This window comes from Phoxinus phoxinus (assembly GCF_949152265.1).
Source record: "Phoxinus phoxinus genome assembly, chromosome: 1".
In the NCBI taxonomy this organism is placed as follows: Eukaryota; Metazoa; Chordata; class Actinopteri; order Cypriniformes; family Leuciscidae; genus Phoxinus; species Phoxinus phoxinus.
This window is the reverse complement of record NC_136876.1, coordinates 22,197,572-22,211,995: the sequence shown is the minus strand read 5'-3', so window position 1 is coordinate 22,211,995 and position 14,424 is coordinate 22,197,572. Positions and strand designations below refer to the sequence as shown.

Sequence of the window (14,424 nt, the reverse complement as noted above, 5' to 3'; positions counted from 1 at the left end):
CGGCTCTAGATCACTGCCGATAATAATTGTACGCGCCCAAAGGGATAAAACACATATATCAGACTCACTCCCAACCAAAGTTTTTTTGGTTCCCATTTCAATATATATATTTTTTTCTGTCAGAACATTGCTTTTTTTAGAAGCATTTCTGACTGGAAATATTTAGGTTGTGCGCGTCATGGTTCAGAGAACGTTCCTTCAACGTTCACGGAACATTTCACCAGCAGCATATAAAGACTCGTTTTCCATACATTATTATAGTCATAGAAATAAACCAAAAACATCATCACACATATTATGTAGGATTAAATGCTCTTGAAAAGGTTCTGTGTTTGCTGGGCTGACAGGAATATCAGCAGAATATCATTTAAATAAATAAAAGAAATAACAGCTGCATCTTGTCAGGATAACTTTATTGTCAAATCACCTGTTACAGTAAAAAAAACTTTTCTCCACAATCATATAACTCTCATAATTCTGATCATTTATACAACAACAGCACTAAAACAGTATGTCTACCCCTCTACCACAACCCAATAATACATTCAGAAGGTTTTGGACAAAATGAATGGCAGAGCCAATTGTATATAGTAATGGCTTCACACTCTTCAAACTAATATTCAAACAGATAAATGTTCTTTGACAGACCTGCAACGAAAACATAAAAGTCTAATAAAAAGCAGGATCGTTTACAGATAGTTCAGTTCATAATTAAATACCACACAACCAATGATAAAACAAACACCAAATAGTGACTCGAGTGACTCTCAGTTAAAGTCTGGAATGTGCCTGTCTTTTATGTGTTGTATGTTTGGAAATGTTGCTTTTAAACACCAGAGGTATTCTAAATGCCATTAAAATTATGCATGATTATTCAATTAACAAATAAAAACCAAAACAATAAATAGAAATAATATGATGACACCCCAAATATGACATAAATGTGGTACACTCTTAGTGCAACTAGTTCCATCAACAGCAATGGGAAACTATTACAACTACAGGAATATGGATGAAACTCTTAAGGTATTTCCCCTGGTATCATACCATTGATAATCTATTTTCAAATAAATATAAATGCTCAGTGAGGCTTTGCAAGGTCCCATGATTGATTTCCATGATCTCATCCTCATCTATTATACTTGCCGAGGTTCTCATAACACTTTTTTCTGCTCATCATCTTCGCTCTGACTTCGTCTGTTTTCTTGGTTTGTGTATGCTCTCATCTATCATTGTGCTTTGCTCCGCTCTCTCTCACGGTCAGCCACGTCGATAGCAGCCATGTTGCGGGAGGCGGTGATGAGGTGGAGGAGACTAATGCCAGACTTCAGCAGAGAGATCACGGCACAAACTCCCAGCAGCCATTGCAGCCACACTGGACGGAAAGAGAGAAGTCATTCAAAAATGGTTGGGTTAGTCAAATGTAATCGGTGTCCTTTAACATTGTTGTAGTGTACATATGAATTCAATACCACTTCAATGAATAAAACTGGCAAAAGGAAAGAGGGACAATAGTGAAATAATAAAGCAAGATAGTCAGAAAAAGCCAGCAGATTCTCACCCTGGGGTTCCTCGATGTAGTACATTACGTAAAGCAGACAGAAGAATAGTTCATTCCCCATACACATAAAAAACAGCACCGGCTGTGGAAAAAAACACTGATGTCAGAACAGCCAGAACATGGGAACTTCTTCACTAGATATGCATACTTTAAGAACAACCCATTAAGCTTTTGATGGGAGTTCCTGACTGTGTGAATGAATGAGCGTGAGTAAGGATGTTACCCTGGATGTGTAGTAGAGTCGTAAGATGGGGTTTCCAGAGAGGTCAATGGTTTTGTGACTAGTTGCTCCCTTCATCATGGAACTGGAAGAAAAGAACCAGAAAAAACACACACCCATATTATTAAAACGATTTATGTAGGTCACAGAGGTACTTCAATTAAATACAATATATTTAAATAATCTATTATAAAATTGGATTCTAGAATCTGTGGAGATCAATACATTTTTGTTTATATATATTTCTGCCTATTTGTATCTACATTCATATTCTAATGTTCTGAAATGCATTACATAATCTATTAGTGTTGGTAATTGATTTTGATAACTAAAAATAAATAAATAAAAATAAATAAGGATCATTAAAATGCATTTGCAAAATAGATCAAGTTTCCATTTCATGCCAACTTTAACAATTATTTATGCATAGGTACATTTACTATAAAATGCATGAATAAATTAAATAATAAAACTGAATTCTAGGGGTGAGCGGAGATCCATTTTGTACTCTAAGAGAAGATATATAAAATAATCTCTGATTATTTGAAATGAACATTAACCAATATTCTGATATGCATCTAATAAATTACTGATTTGAATAAGGATTAATATAAATTGTTACAATGTAAATCTAAATATTTTTAATAACGGGGGGTATTAGAGGTATAATAAATTCCAATAAATGTGAGAGATTGTGCTTTCAAATATAGCTCAAGACTTTTAAAATAAAAATGCAATTGTTTGTCAGCAGTATTATATCGGTAATGTAGGCACATTACATTTGGCAATTTCACTGGAATGAAAGCAGACAGCAAATTAGCAATTAGACAAGTGTAGCGTGCATCAGAGAGCTATGTGCGGGGGTTGCTGTGGCGTCCCATGTTGCACAAGTGAACAGTGCCAGTCTAGACAAAATGACTACGTAGCCTATGCCTGTGTGTACCAGCTTGGGGTGAGATCATCTGTAAAGATAAAGAGAGATTACTAAGCCTCTACAGTCTTGAATCTGCTTTATGAATGCACATATCAGCTGGTGCTTATAGGCCGTGTACACACTGTGAAGTTTCAGGAGTGAATAGCTTAAATACAGGAGTTAATCCCCTAAATTATTGTTTTGTGTGTGTACGGAACACAACTCACTCCCAAAATAGCATTGCTTGACTCATCGGTAACCATAGCAATGTTCTGGCCTCTCACGCATTTGGTACTACCGTATTTTTGACCAAGATAACATTACGGCTATAAAAGACTTAATTTTCACCGAACCACCGTTGACAGAGGCGTCGTGGTTTGTTTATGCTCGAAAGGCTGCTTCGCAGAGCACTCTCTTGAAGTGTTGCCATGTCCTCTTATTATAAGAGCTTTTGGGCTTGTTGTTTAGGCCTGGCTCATAAAGCAATACGGTTTATAATGGAATGAATAAAGGGGGCAACTGTGGACCACAATATCTTACTTCTAATATAAAGCATTTGGATCTATTTATGTTTATTATTATGTTCTTCCTGCTCTTCAATACAAATGAGTCAAGGCTTGTACCTCTTTCCCTGTGGTATACTTGCATCGCATACAAAAGAAAGACACATCTCCGATGCACGTGTAAACGCCATTAAAAAATTGTTGTTCAGTTTGGTTCAGTACATGTGTAGAATTCTGTAAATGCAGTTGTCACTCCATTAAATGACTGAACTGTGTGTGTGCACAGAACAGAATTAAGCACTACAAGGTGAATTGACAACCGAATTTAGCTGAGTGTGTATGTGGCCATAGAGTTATGCAGGAATGATGTCATTTTGTAGGTCAATCCGGAAGTCATTGTGATAATTGCAAAAAATAAGCTCTGTGACCAACATAAGTTCATGACATTTTGTTCATCATGATAATCTTTACAAATTAACCCAACTTTTATGAATTTCGAAGCCTTAATAAAATCGGCAGAAGTGATAAACAAGCTATATAAACACACTACAACACAGTGGTATAACTTCATTGTCACCACTAAGTGTCCGAAAACTCTTTCAGTTTTTATTTAAAATCTACAAGCTGGAAAGTTTGAGTTAAAAAAGTTAGCAAGAACGTGATTATTACCATATAAACACAACGAGGCTGTAAAAGCAGACTATTGAGCAGATGTGTTTTCCCGTTCAGCATGATGCCATTTAATGTCCCCAAGAACCTCTGTAGCCCCATTTAGCCACTTGTCAGCAACTGCCTTCTTCAAAACACGTAAAAGCTTTAAAAAAAAAAATCTATGTGTGGTGTATTACTTATGTATACTTCTGTGTTTTAGGTTATCTTGAGCTTATGTCAAACACAGACCTTATTTCAAGCTTTTCACCAAAAACAAAACACATTGACCTTGGGACAATGGAGCCAGAAGTTCAAAAATGCATCGTTTTTTAGGACTAATTCCTTTATTGGATAAAATATTGGATAAGATATTGGACACACCTGTGAAGGTGCAGCCAGTGGCTGGCCACGTCCAAACACATGCTGAGCTGAAACAGGAAAGTGTAGGACGGATACAGCAGTGCCAGATTCACCAGCAAACACATGGTGGCACAACGGTCAGTCAACATGTCCAGCATGGCACCAAACTTTGTACCTAAGGAAAAGGCAGGGATGGGTACAAAGAGTGAGCAAAGCACAAAAAGAGGAATAATGTACAACACAGAGCTTCAGATCACTACCTTGATTAAGAGCACGGGCTGCATGTCCATCGAAGGCATCCAACAGGGCACTCAGTAGGTAACAAAACACAGCCGGACCCGGGCAGCAGGGCATCAAGAAGAAGGATACCAGAGCCAGTACAATACGGGCATATCCTATTGAAAGTGTGGAAAAGATTCAAAGAACGCATATGAAAAGGAAGTGTACATGCATACACGGGTACTACGAATTGGACGTAGTACTTTTCTTCCCTATCGTGATGTAGCCTATATCTGAGTGATACGGCTTCTTGAACAAGAAAAAATGTAGGGTGGGAATTAATTGGATCGTTGTGGTTTGCCATTTTTGTGATATAATGTAAGTGACAGGTTGTCCGGCTCTCGTGTCAAAAAACTTCACCAGAGAAGAGATGTCTGCAAGAGGGAAAGGAAGTAATATTTATTGTTGTTTTTGAGATGTGTGCATTGCACTCAAAAGTGGAGGTAGATAGAAGTGAATTAAGGTTGATTGGGACACTTTTTCCCCATTTTGAAAAAGCGTCCCATTCAACCTGTATTTGCCCTATATGCAGAATTTAAAGTGCCCCAATTATGTGCCACTACAAAACCACTTTAACCATAATATACATTGCAGCATCACATCTTTTTGCAGTGTCTGAAACAGTTCGGACACTCTGACTGGTCAGATGGTGATATGGGAAAAGGCATAATGGGGCAACTTTAAGCAGACTAAATAATTGGAGAAGTCCTGCAAATGTCACCAGAGAGAAGTCTCTCGTTTTCACTGAGAGGTCCAGGAGTGACATTTAAAATATGGCTAAAGAAAGAAACATGAAATAAAAAAGAAACATGCACACGGATTAAATTGTTAACTAACAACATGCATGTATGTATGTATGTATGTATGTATGTATGTATGTATGTATGTATGTATGTATGTATGCATGCATGTATGTATAAAATAGGGTGAATTTGTGTTTCATGTCGACTTTAAATCTTTTATACTACAATGGCAGTACTATTGGTGGATGAATGTGCCGTATTAAATGAGCTTCAATCACAGTCTAATGTTAGTGCATTACAGTGACAGCCTTGCATCATGTCAAACATCCGCAGGAAGTCAAAACAACCGCTGTAAAACACAACGATCATGCAGACTAGACGCTAGTCGTACAGACTGTAACGTTACGCATATTTAAACAAAACGTCCGTGACCTTTAAGTTATAGCAGCTACATATGTTTTTAACGAAATAACTATCAGTCAGGCAGCAGCGGTTAAACATGCGCCGAACTCGGTCGCGCGCTCACGATCCGCGCTCGTTAACTCGTTCGATTGACTCACCGATCAAATTCGGGACGAACAGGAAGATATTTTCTTCGGTCATGGTAACGAGCGCTTTTATTTGGACGGATCCCTGAAATTTCTCTTCTAGGTTTCTATTTCCCTGTAGTTGAGCGTGGCGCGTGACGTCATGATGTCCATACGCGCGCACGCCGTCAAAGGAATCCTCCCCTTTAATTGGAACGCGCTCTATCCTTAAAAAGCATCACGTGCCACGGCTGACCCCAAATCAGCTGTGTGCACTCACTGACAGAACTGAACAGTGGGATAACGGCAATGAAAACATAATTAGCAAAACATTAGGTTTTTCCAGCATATTATACATTTGCACCGTCGTACTGTCTTACGTCATTTTTATCTATCTATCTATCTATCTATCTATCTATCTATCTATCTATCTATCTATCTATCTATCTATCTATCTATCTATCTATCTATCTATCTATCTCCCTCCAATACAAATCCGTTAAATTTTACATTTTAGGTTTTACAGTTAGCTTTTCACCGAAGCATTTTTAGTCTTTTACCGTAACTTTTTTTTTTTTTTAGTGTGGCTACAGTCGGTCATTATAACTAAATAAATCCGCTTATGGGGCACTTAGCTATTTTGTAAAAAAGGATCCGTTTTTGCTAAAATGTGCATTATCCCACTTTTATAAAAATGATGTGACCATATAAACGAGTCAAGTCTACATTAATCCAATGTATTTTTACTAATGTCAATGTCAGCCGTACTGTTTAACGTTACAAAATAGGCTGTAGGCTATATGCTTAAGAACAATTTAACATTTAAACAGACACAACTGTTTTCACATCCAGCAAAGTTATGTGAAGGTCAGTTACTAAACAAACCTAAACATAACAAGTAGAGAACATTGTGTATAAGTTTTATATATTAAATAAGGTTAATCACCAAAAAACAAAATATCCCTGCAAAAAAAGGAGTAACTAACATTCTTACAAGGAACATTTCCAAAATCATACGCCACACATTGACTAGAATTATAATTATCAGGTTGGAAATTATTCTATCTTGTACCAACTGTATCTGTTGTTCAGCCGTTTTAACCTCAATGCCATTTAAACAAGAACAGAAAAATAGAACATTTAAAACAGTACATTACTGCAAAATATCATATACATGGGAGTAGTTTGCTGACTACTAAAAATAGCTCTGCACCAGAACAAACATGTGTCTTTTTTTTGCAAGCAACCAGTAATTTCCACTTATGGCCTCGGTCTCTATGGAAACTGTCTTTCCTCTACCTTCAACATCACCAGGGTGTCTGTGCATGGCAGATGCACATTCTCACCATTCACAAAACAGGCTAAAAGTGCTGAAAACAAAGTGTGCATTAGTCCAGACAGATCACACAGGAAAGGTCATTTTGTTTTTATCCTTTTTTAATGACTTGTTAATCATTTTCTGTACAAGTTCTATAACCCATGTGTTAAAAGAGTTCTCCTGTAATCATTTCACCTGAATGTAATTTGGCCTTTTTTCTGAGCTCCCTGAACAACCATGCTCTCCATCAGCCTTTCACACATCACAATTTTGCAATACATTTCAGCGCAGGCTACACACACTTTTCCACACATCTGCAACAGCATTTGCCTTTGCACCCTTATAGCTCTAGTCCTTTAAACACTGCAGGATGATGAAAGTATTTTCATATATTTACCTCAAGTTTCTACCACCAGATATTGAAACACCCCCTAAAAGAGGATACACTAATAAGAATCCAGCGTGTGTTGCTGTAAACACATTATATGATAGCCCAGAGTTACAGATGGGCTGAGGATTTTTGTCTCCTCTTCTGTCCATAGATGTTAGTAACCAAGCAAGAAAGGACATAAGGGAATGTGGTGATGGGCGGGGAGGCGCTGTGAAGTAAAGTGAACACTGAAAACGGTTGGCCAGGCACAGGGAAGTGAGGTACTGCACGTCTCCTTGGTTCAGGAGGCCGAGGGAGAGTCCGAGTGAACGCTGGTGTCTAAACAGAGCTGGCAGTGTGGGAGCACAAAAGATTTCGGGTTTTTTCCAAAGGAAAAATTTTTTACATTATACTGGCAAAATCTAGCTTCATCTTTCACCACGTTCTTAAGGGTATGCTGGAGATTTTGGTTGTCAATGTAAACAGCTTGTGTTGCCTTGTGTCCATTTTACACATACAAATTTTGTAAGCAAAAACAAAAGTAATGCATTCCAGAAAATAAGATGGAGGGGGAAAGCCTGCTGGATCAAAGGGGTGGGGTGGGGGGGGGGGGGGGGGGGGGGGGGGGTGTTTGAGACACTTTACAGTTGTCTAGAAATGTTCTATACAGCTAAAATCTCTTAAAATGTTCTGTACAAGTTTAATACTGGCTCTAAAATACTACTCTCCTGACAACGCACTGCACAAAAGACTCCTACCCTGAGATGTAACAAGGAATGCTGGGATAGGTAGTCCTTTTTATTATTTTTATAATCTAAAACGAGACTCAAAATTCTTACTGTGACACTGCCAACATTTCCCACCTAGTGGTAAGCATTGATAAAAACAACAACAACTGTCTTTAAAAAAAAAGAGAAAAAGAAATTGTAAAAAGAAAAATTAGTGTACAACACAAATATTGCAGCGGCAGTAGTAGGTGTAATAATAATGACAGTATCTATTTTTTATGTCCCACTTTCCAATTCACATAGCAAAATTATTATTACCCTAAATAAGAGTTAGTGCTTGTATATACACGTTGTATAAGTACAATATAGATCAAAAGTGTTGAACAGAAAACAATCTGATGACTTTCCCCGTCAACCCTTCCACAGGAGATGTATTATACACATATTTATATACTCAAAGTCATATAAACGTCTGTTGCGTATGTTTGTATACAAATGGTCTCTGTACATCACTCTCATGCACAGAAACCTGTAACCCAACTCTCTTATGGACATGTACATCATATTTACAGTGTGCATTTATAGTCAAGGAGACGGCTTACACACCTAGCCAGGTTCAATCTCTTTTTAAAAGTAATCTTATCACATCTATGCTAAAAACAGACAATGAATGAAAGCCCAGTTTAAACCTAAACCAAACAACTTAAATGGCAGCTTGCCCTTATAAGGACAGTGGGCGGAGTTGCTTTAGGTCAGTTGAGCCTCTAGATGGCAGTATGACATGTGGCATTGTTTAAAAAAACGAAACAAAAGAATACAGAATAAGAAAATCATTTCAAAATAAAAAACTGCCTCCCTTCCTTGACTCAAATACAAATGTACAGTTTAAAACCCATCACTGATTGATGTTCTTTTAGTATTGTTTTAGTACTATCTACATAATTACACAAAAATCACCCTTTTAGTTCCTCAGTTTACACCTCTTCCTTCCACAAGTTTCTGCACATGCTACAGCTCCTTCTATTGCATCCGACTCGCTCGCTAGCAGTCAAATTGAAAAGGACTCATCCTCTGGCTCAAACTCAAGAGACGCTCAGAGTCAATGAATAATTCTGCCATTTTTCACGCACCCTCATGTCGTTTTAAACCTGCATTTTGTTATTTACCTGCAAAACACATAGATATTAGAAAGAGCTTAAAGATGAAAATTCTGCCATGACTTACTTTCTGCAGCAAAACGAGAATGTTTAAAGAACGCTCTCAAAATATCTTCTAATATGTTCCACAGAAGAAAGTAAGTCATACGGGTTTGGGGGCGACATGCAGGCGAGTAAATGACGACAGATTTTAAATTTTTGGGGTAAATTTTCCCTTTAAACCAGCTCTTTTTCAAATAACACAGGTTCATAGCTCTAAAAAAGACAAAGCGAACTACATTTGGTTCTGACGCATGAAAATCCAAGCAATTTGTGGATGCATGAATATGTACTATTATTTTTTTTAGACCCAAATTTTGATCTGCTCAAACAAAGCATTCAAATGGCTTCAGAAAACTCTGAAGTCCCAAGAACTCTTGTTGCATATAAAAGTGCTGCTTAAAAGATCCTCCAAAAACTCTCCTTTTGTGTTCTATGAAAAAAAAAATAACAACAGTATGTAGAGCTTGCAACAACATGAGAGAGTAAACAATGACAGATTTTTCATTTTTGGCAAACTATTCTTTTAAAAATGAAACCCTTGAATTGCACTAAATGAATTCAGCTTAACATGAACCAGGATTAAGCATAAAATAATATATGTAAAAAGTTCAAATCTTAAACCTTTAGACGTGCAAGAAAATACCTGGACATGAAAGAGCAGAATTCAATGGGTCTGTCTGACCGTTTAAAATAAAATAAAACTAAAATGGACCAGTTAAGGATGAGCCCAATCTACAGCATTGGCACCACCTGTGTTATTTTCATCCTTTCCCTCCCACACACTCAACAGTATAGCTTTCTGCTCCTGTAACAGTACATCTCGTCTTTTCTGTTCCCGATCTAAACCCTGAGCCCTCCCGAATCACTATCCCTCGGAAACCCTGAGATCTATCTTCTTGTAAGTAAAGGTCTGACCATCTAAATACGGTTTCTCCTCCTCGCCTCCGTTTAACTCCTAAACGAGCTACGTCCAGGGCTTTTCTCCCCTGCTAAAGCCCGCAAAATGTTCTGAACTTCCTGTCTGACTTCCTACGAGTAGGAGAGGTGGGATCCGTTGGAGATGTGCGACGTCACTGATGTACTCCGACTCAAACCTCCGTCCCCGCCCGACCCACCGGCACCTCCGCCCGAGGCGGTTCTCCGAAGGGGTCCTGGACTGTTTCTCAGAGCCATCAGGCTGGGGCCCCTCACAGCCAGGCTCTCGCCCCTTCCACCATAGCCACTCTGAGAGGAGGAAGAGGAGGAGGAGGACTGGGGAGAAGATGTGGAAAGTGAGATGGGTGGAGGAGGAGGTGGAGGAGGGAGGAGAGCAAGGGATTGGGAAGAGCCATGGGAAGAAATGTGATGCGAGTGGCCATGAGAGGAGGATGAAGAGGAGTGGTGACCACCTCCACCTCCTCCTCCTCCACCACCACTACCACCACCTCCCCACTCCCTCTCTCGGTTGTCGCGGTAAAGGTGTGGCGTACTCTGGTGGTGGTAATGCTGCGGTATGTAGCGGAGGTGATGATGCGAAGATGACGACGACGACGCAGACGAGGCAGAGGAGCGAGAGCTCGGAAAGCCACGGGCACCCATTCCCTCTAAATCTCTCTCTCGATCTCTCTCCCGGCTGGAGATTTGCTCCGCTCGGCTGAACCCGGCTGTACTGTTCTGACTTCGCCAGGAGGGCGGCGCCACTGAGTTTTGGACGCCATGGCTCCACTGACTGCCTGAACGAGGCACAGGACGGGACGGCCAGCCCCCAGGGCCGGAGGAAGGAGGGTTGGGGTAGCCCTGATTGTAAGCCTCAGCAGGGATTCCACTCAAAGCCATGTTACTGAAGCCCAGACGCATGCTCTCCGAGTCGAACGACTCGATTTCTCGAGCTTGGTGCTCGAGCAGAGCCCGGATTCGCTCAGAACGCTCATTCTGCAAAGACAACATCTCCTCCTCAATCTGAAAAACAAACAAAACAAAAGGGAACAGAAAGAGAACAAATTAGAAGCATGTCTTAGAATTGCATGTCTTTTGATTCTCATTATAGTATCAGTGTCAGCTTACTGAAATTAATTGTGAGTTTCTGGTGTCTTTGTACTATTTGAATAAGGAGTTGTTGCCCATGTAAAGCATTTCAAATCAGTCACTTAAAAGGTCAATTTTCAATTAGGATTCTGCTTTAGACATCAATATGATACAAATGTTTTTGCAATAAGTCTAATACTTACTCTATTTTAATGTTTTAAAATGTAATGTATTCCTGTGACGGCAAAACTGCATTTTCAGCATCATTGATCCAGTCTTCAGTGTCACATGATCCTTCAGAAATCATTCTAATTGGCTGATTTAGTGCTCAATAAATCTCATTATAGTCTTATTATATTGAAAAGGGTTGTGCTGCTTAATATTTTTTTGGAAACCTTGATACTTTTTCTATGCCATTTAACATATTTACTGTCACTTTTGATCTAAATATAATAAGTATAATTTTTTTTTTATCTAACAGATCCCCTAACTTTTGAAATGTAGTGTAAATATTACAGCAGCTCATTAGGTTTTAGAACAGAGCCATCATAAAACATTCATCACTAATATTCACTCAATTTCTCTCTCACCCTCTGCTCAAGAAGAGCTCTCCGTATAGACACCCTCTGCTCCAGGTCTTTGGCCTCTCTCTCGTGTTGTGTGTCTGTGTGCATCTTTATTTTGCTCTGATAGGCATTTAGCAGCTCCAATTCCTGCTGCAGCTGCATGCGCAGTGCTCGGTACTCGTCCTCCTGGGTCTCATCCAATCGCAACTGATGGGAAAACAAAAAGGTCCGATATCAGTAGAGAAGCAGCCAATAAAGAGATTTAGGACTTGGAGGTTTCAGGATCTGTTGATTAACCATAAGTAGGCAAACCTCCCAAAACCAGTCAAAAACATTCCCCATCATATTTCACCTTAAAATTAAAAGAAGAAATACTGAATTTATTTAAGGACCACAAGATTTTTCTTTTCATTTTCACATTATTGTAATTAATTTACTTAATTTTTATTAAATAGCATTTGTTAACAGCTTTTATTTTATGCAGATTAAAAAACATAAGAATATCCCACTGAAAATAAAAAAATATTATTTTGATTTTGGGGTGAAACGTTTGGACATGTTCTGGTCCAGTTTTGTTGAGATTGACCCATGCATGTAAATGTATGCATTCATTATTATGTAACTGCACATCAGTTAGAGAGTATACACCAGTAAAAAAAAAAAAAAAAAAGCATTAAAGATGGTCTCTCCTTGCCTTACTCACAGCCTGTGTGGACAGCATGTCTCTGATGGAATGGTCGTACTGTTCGGCCAAGATGGCCAGTTTACGCGTTTGCTCCTCTTTGAGTCTCTTCAGAACGGTTTTATGCTCTGATTTGGGCGTGGTCTCCAGGAGATGGTTACGCAGGGCTTTGTATTGCCGTGTCTGAATCTTACAGGTGTCTTGGAACTGACGTTTGATCTGGAGCTCTTTCGTCTGAGAGAACAAAAAACATATTTGAGCACTCAAGTCGCTGCAAGTCGACATCAAAAAAACTTCGGATAGTTTGTTTACTAGATTTTGTCGTCAAAACAGGAAAACTAAAAAAAAAAACATTGATCACATATTCAACCTTTCTCTTGAACATAAATAAACCAATCTTGTCATTTTTTCATATTTTTGTTTTGTTTTCATCACACTTTGTTTTAATTCACCAAATGGAAACACAATAAAATCAAAATGGATAAACCGCTTGAATATTGGAACTCTACATGGCAGGCGATGAAACGCACTTTTCCACTAATTGGTCAACTAAACTTTAAACCGTGCCATCAACCGTTCAACTCAACAGAATAAGTGTCATCCGCTGCTACATTTGTACGGATTCTTAAAGCGTTTATTGCAACCGAATTTAACCTCTTTCTCATCAAACAAGCAGACTAATAAATGGCTTGACAAAAACTGTACCGGGGCAGAGCCTAGACAATAATTTCTTCTGTGTAGACATAAATTCACCAATGAGTGCCATGAAATGAGTTCATCTCTAAATATTCATACTCATTAACATCGCATCTGCACATGCACATCCACAGCCTACATGCAGCCCTAGCCTACATATTTGGTACACTACCTGTTTTATTTAGTTGAACTTATATACAAATCTGTGTGGCAAAGCTGCGCGATACACTGGACAGCGCAGAGCAAATGCATTTAGGCTATATTGATGTGAAGCGCAGACCAGTATTGATTCAAGTGTACACTTTGAAATAACACTTTGAACAATAAAGCCAGAGATGAGTATTTTTACATTTATTGCCATCACTAGCTGCGTTTACATGGCTCAATCCGAATTAAATCAATCCGATTAAAGAATCCGAACAAGGTGTTTACATGGACGACAAATAAAGTAATCGGGTTGATGTGCGCGTTTACATGTCACAAGCTTTACATCTGATTTGATCGTTTTAGACATGCGCAGTTACGCACAATCAGTGCACTAGACGATTCCCGCCGCCGTTCCGAGATGCGCATAACAGCCAGCCTCTTACCATTGCTTATTTTTTTTGTTTTAAAAATCAGATTTAACATTTACGTACTTCAGCTGCTAATTAGGAGACGACGAGCACGTGATGTTCTGTGCCGTGCTGCTTGTATTTATCAAGCAATTTAAATGCCTCTGCCAGAGCCCAGAACAAGGCGTTTGTGGATGAAAGTGAAAGTGAAACAAAGTGGTCTCTGCTACAGACCAATTTTGCTTACCGCACGCCATCTTCCCTTCAAAAACAACAGTGCGTCATACGTCATTACGTCATTTCTACGTCATTGCACATGCGCATTCCTTTCAGATTTGGTTTTCAGTCCGATTAAGTGTTTACATGTTCGCTTGATCGGATTACAAAAGGAATAAACCACCCCTTTCAATCCGATCGAAATTTCAATCGGATCGAGCTCAATCGGATCAATTAAGGTGTTTACATGAAGGTTTTTCAATCCGATTGAGCCTTCAATCCGATTATAAGGGTCCATGTAAACGCAGCTACTGTCAGAAATTAACTTTCCCTA

The 14,424-nt window shown here is 38.9% G+C and overlaps 2 protein-coding genes across 4 annotated transcripts in view; both read right to left on the bottom strand.

Moving 5' to 3' along the window:
* Nucleotides 1–396: 396 nt before the first annotated feature.
* cdipt (CDP-diacylglycerol--inositol 3-phosphatidyltransferase (phosphatidylinositol synthase)) lies at nucleotides 397–6,031 on the bottom strand. 2 transcript variants are annotated; one of them, XR_013797053.1, is made up of 7 exons: nucleotides 5,791–5,958; nucleotides 4,469–4,603; nucleotides 4,230–4,383; nucleotides 1,785–1,866; nucleotides 1,562–1,643; nucleotides 1,147–1,375; nucleotides 397–648 (listed from the first exon to the last, which is right to left on the bottom strand). XR_013797053.1 is itself a non-coding variant. In XM_079608764.1 (6 exons), the coding sequence occupies exons 1-6, from the start codon at nucleotides 5,831–5,833 to the stop codon at nucleotides 1,230–1,232; spliced, it is 642 nt and encodes a 213-aa protein (XP_079464890.1). In that variant the 5' UTR covers nucleotides 5,834–6,031; the 3' UTR covers nucleotides 397–1,229. The 2 variants fall into 2 exon arrangements, 1 of the variants encoding a protein (XP_079464890.1); XM_079608764.1 differs by having other exon boundaries at nucleotides 397–1,375; nucleotides 5,791–6,031.
* Nucleotides 6,032–8,219: 2,188 nt separating this feature from the next.
* taok2a (TAO kinase 2a) overlaps nucleotides 8,220–14,424 on the bottom strand; it is a 30,060-nt gene continuing 23,855 nt past the window's right edge. The window contains exons 18-20 of one of the 2 annotated variants that reach the window (XM_079608663.1): nucleotides 12,637–12,858; nucleotides 11,967–12,149; nucleotides 8,220–11,310 (exon numbers count right to left, since the gene is read on the bottom strand). In XM_079608663.1, coding sequence (XP_079464789.1) covers nucleotides 10,402–11,310; nucleotides 11,967–12,149; nucleotides 12,637–12,858 — 1,314 coding nt within the window. In that variant the 3' untranslated portion in view covers nucleotides 8,220–10,401. The remainder of the gene's footprint in view (nucleotides 11,311–11,966; nucleotides 12,150–12,636; nucleotides 12,859–14,424) is intronic. The other variant, XM_079608664.1, reaches the window with a different exon arrangement.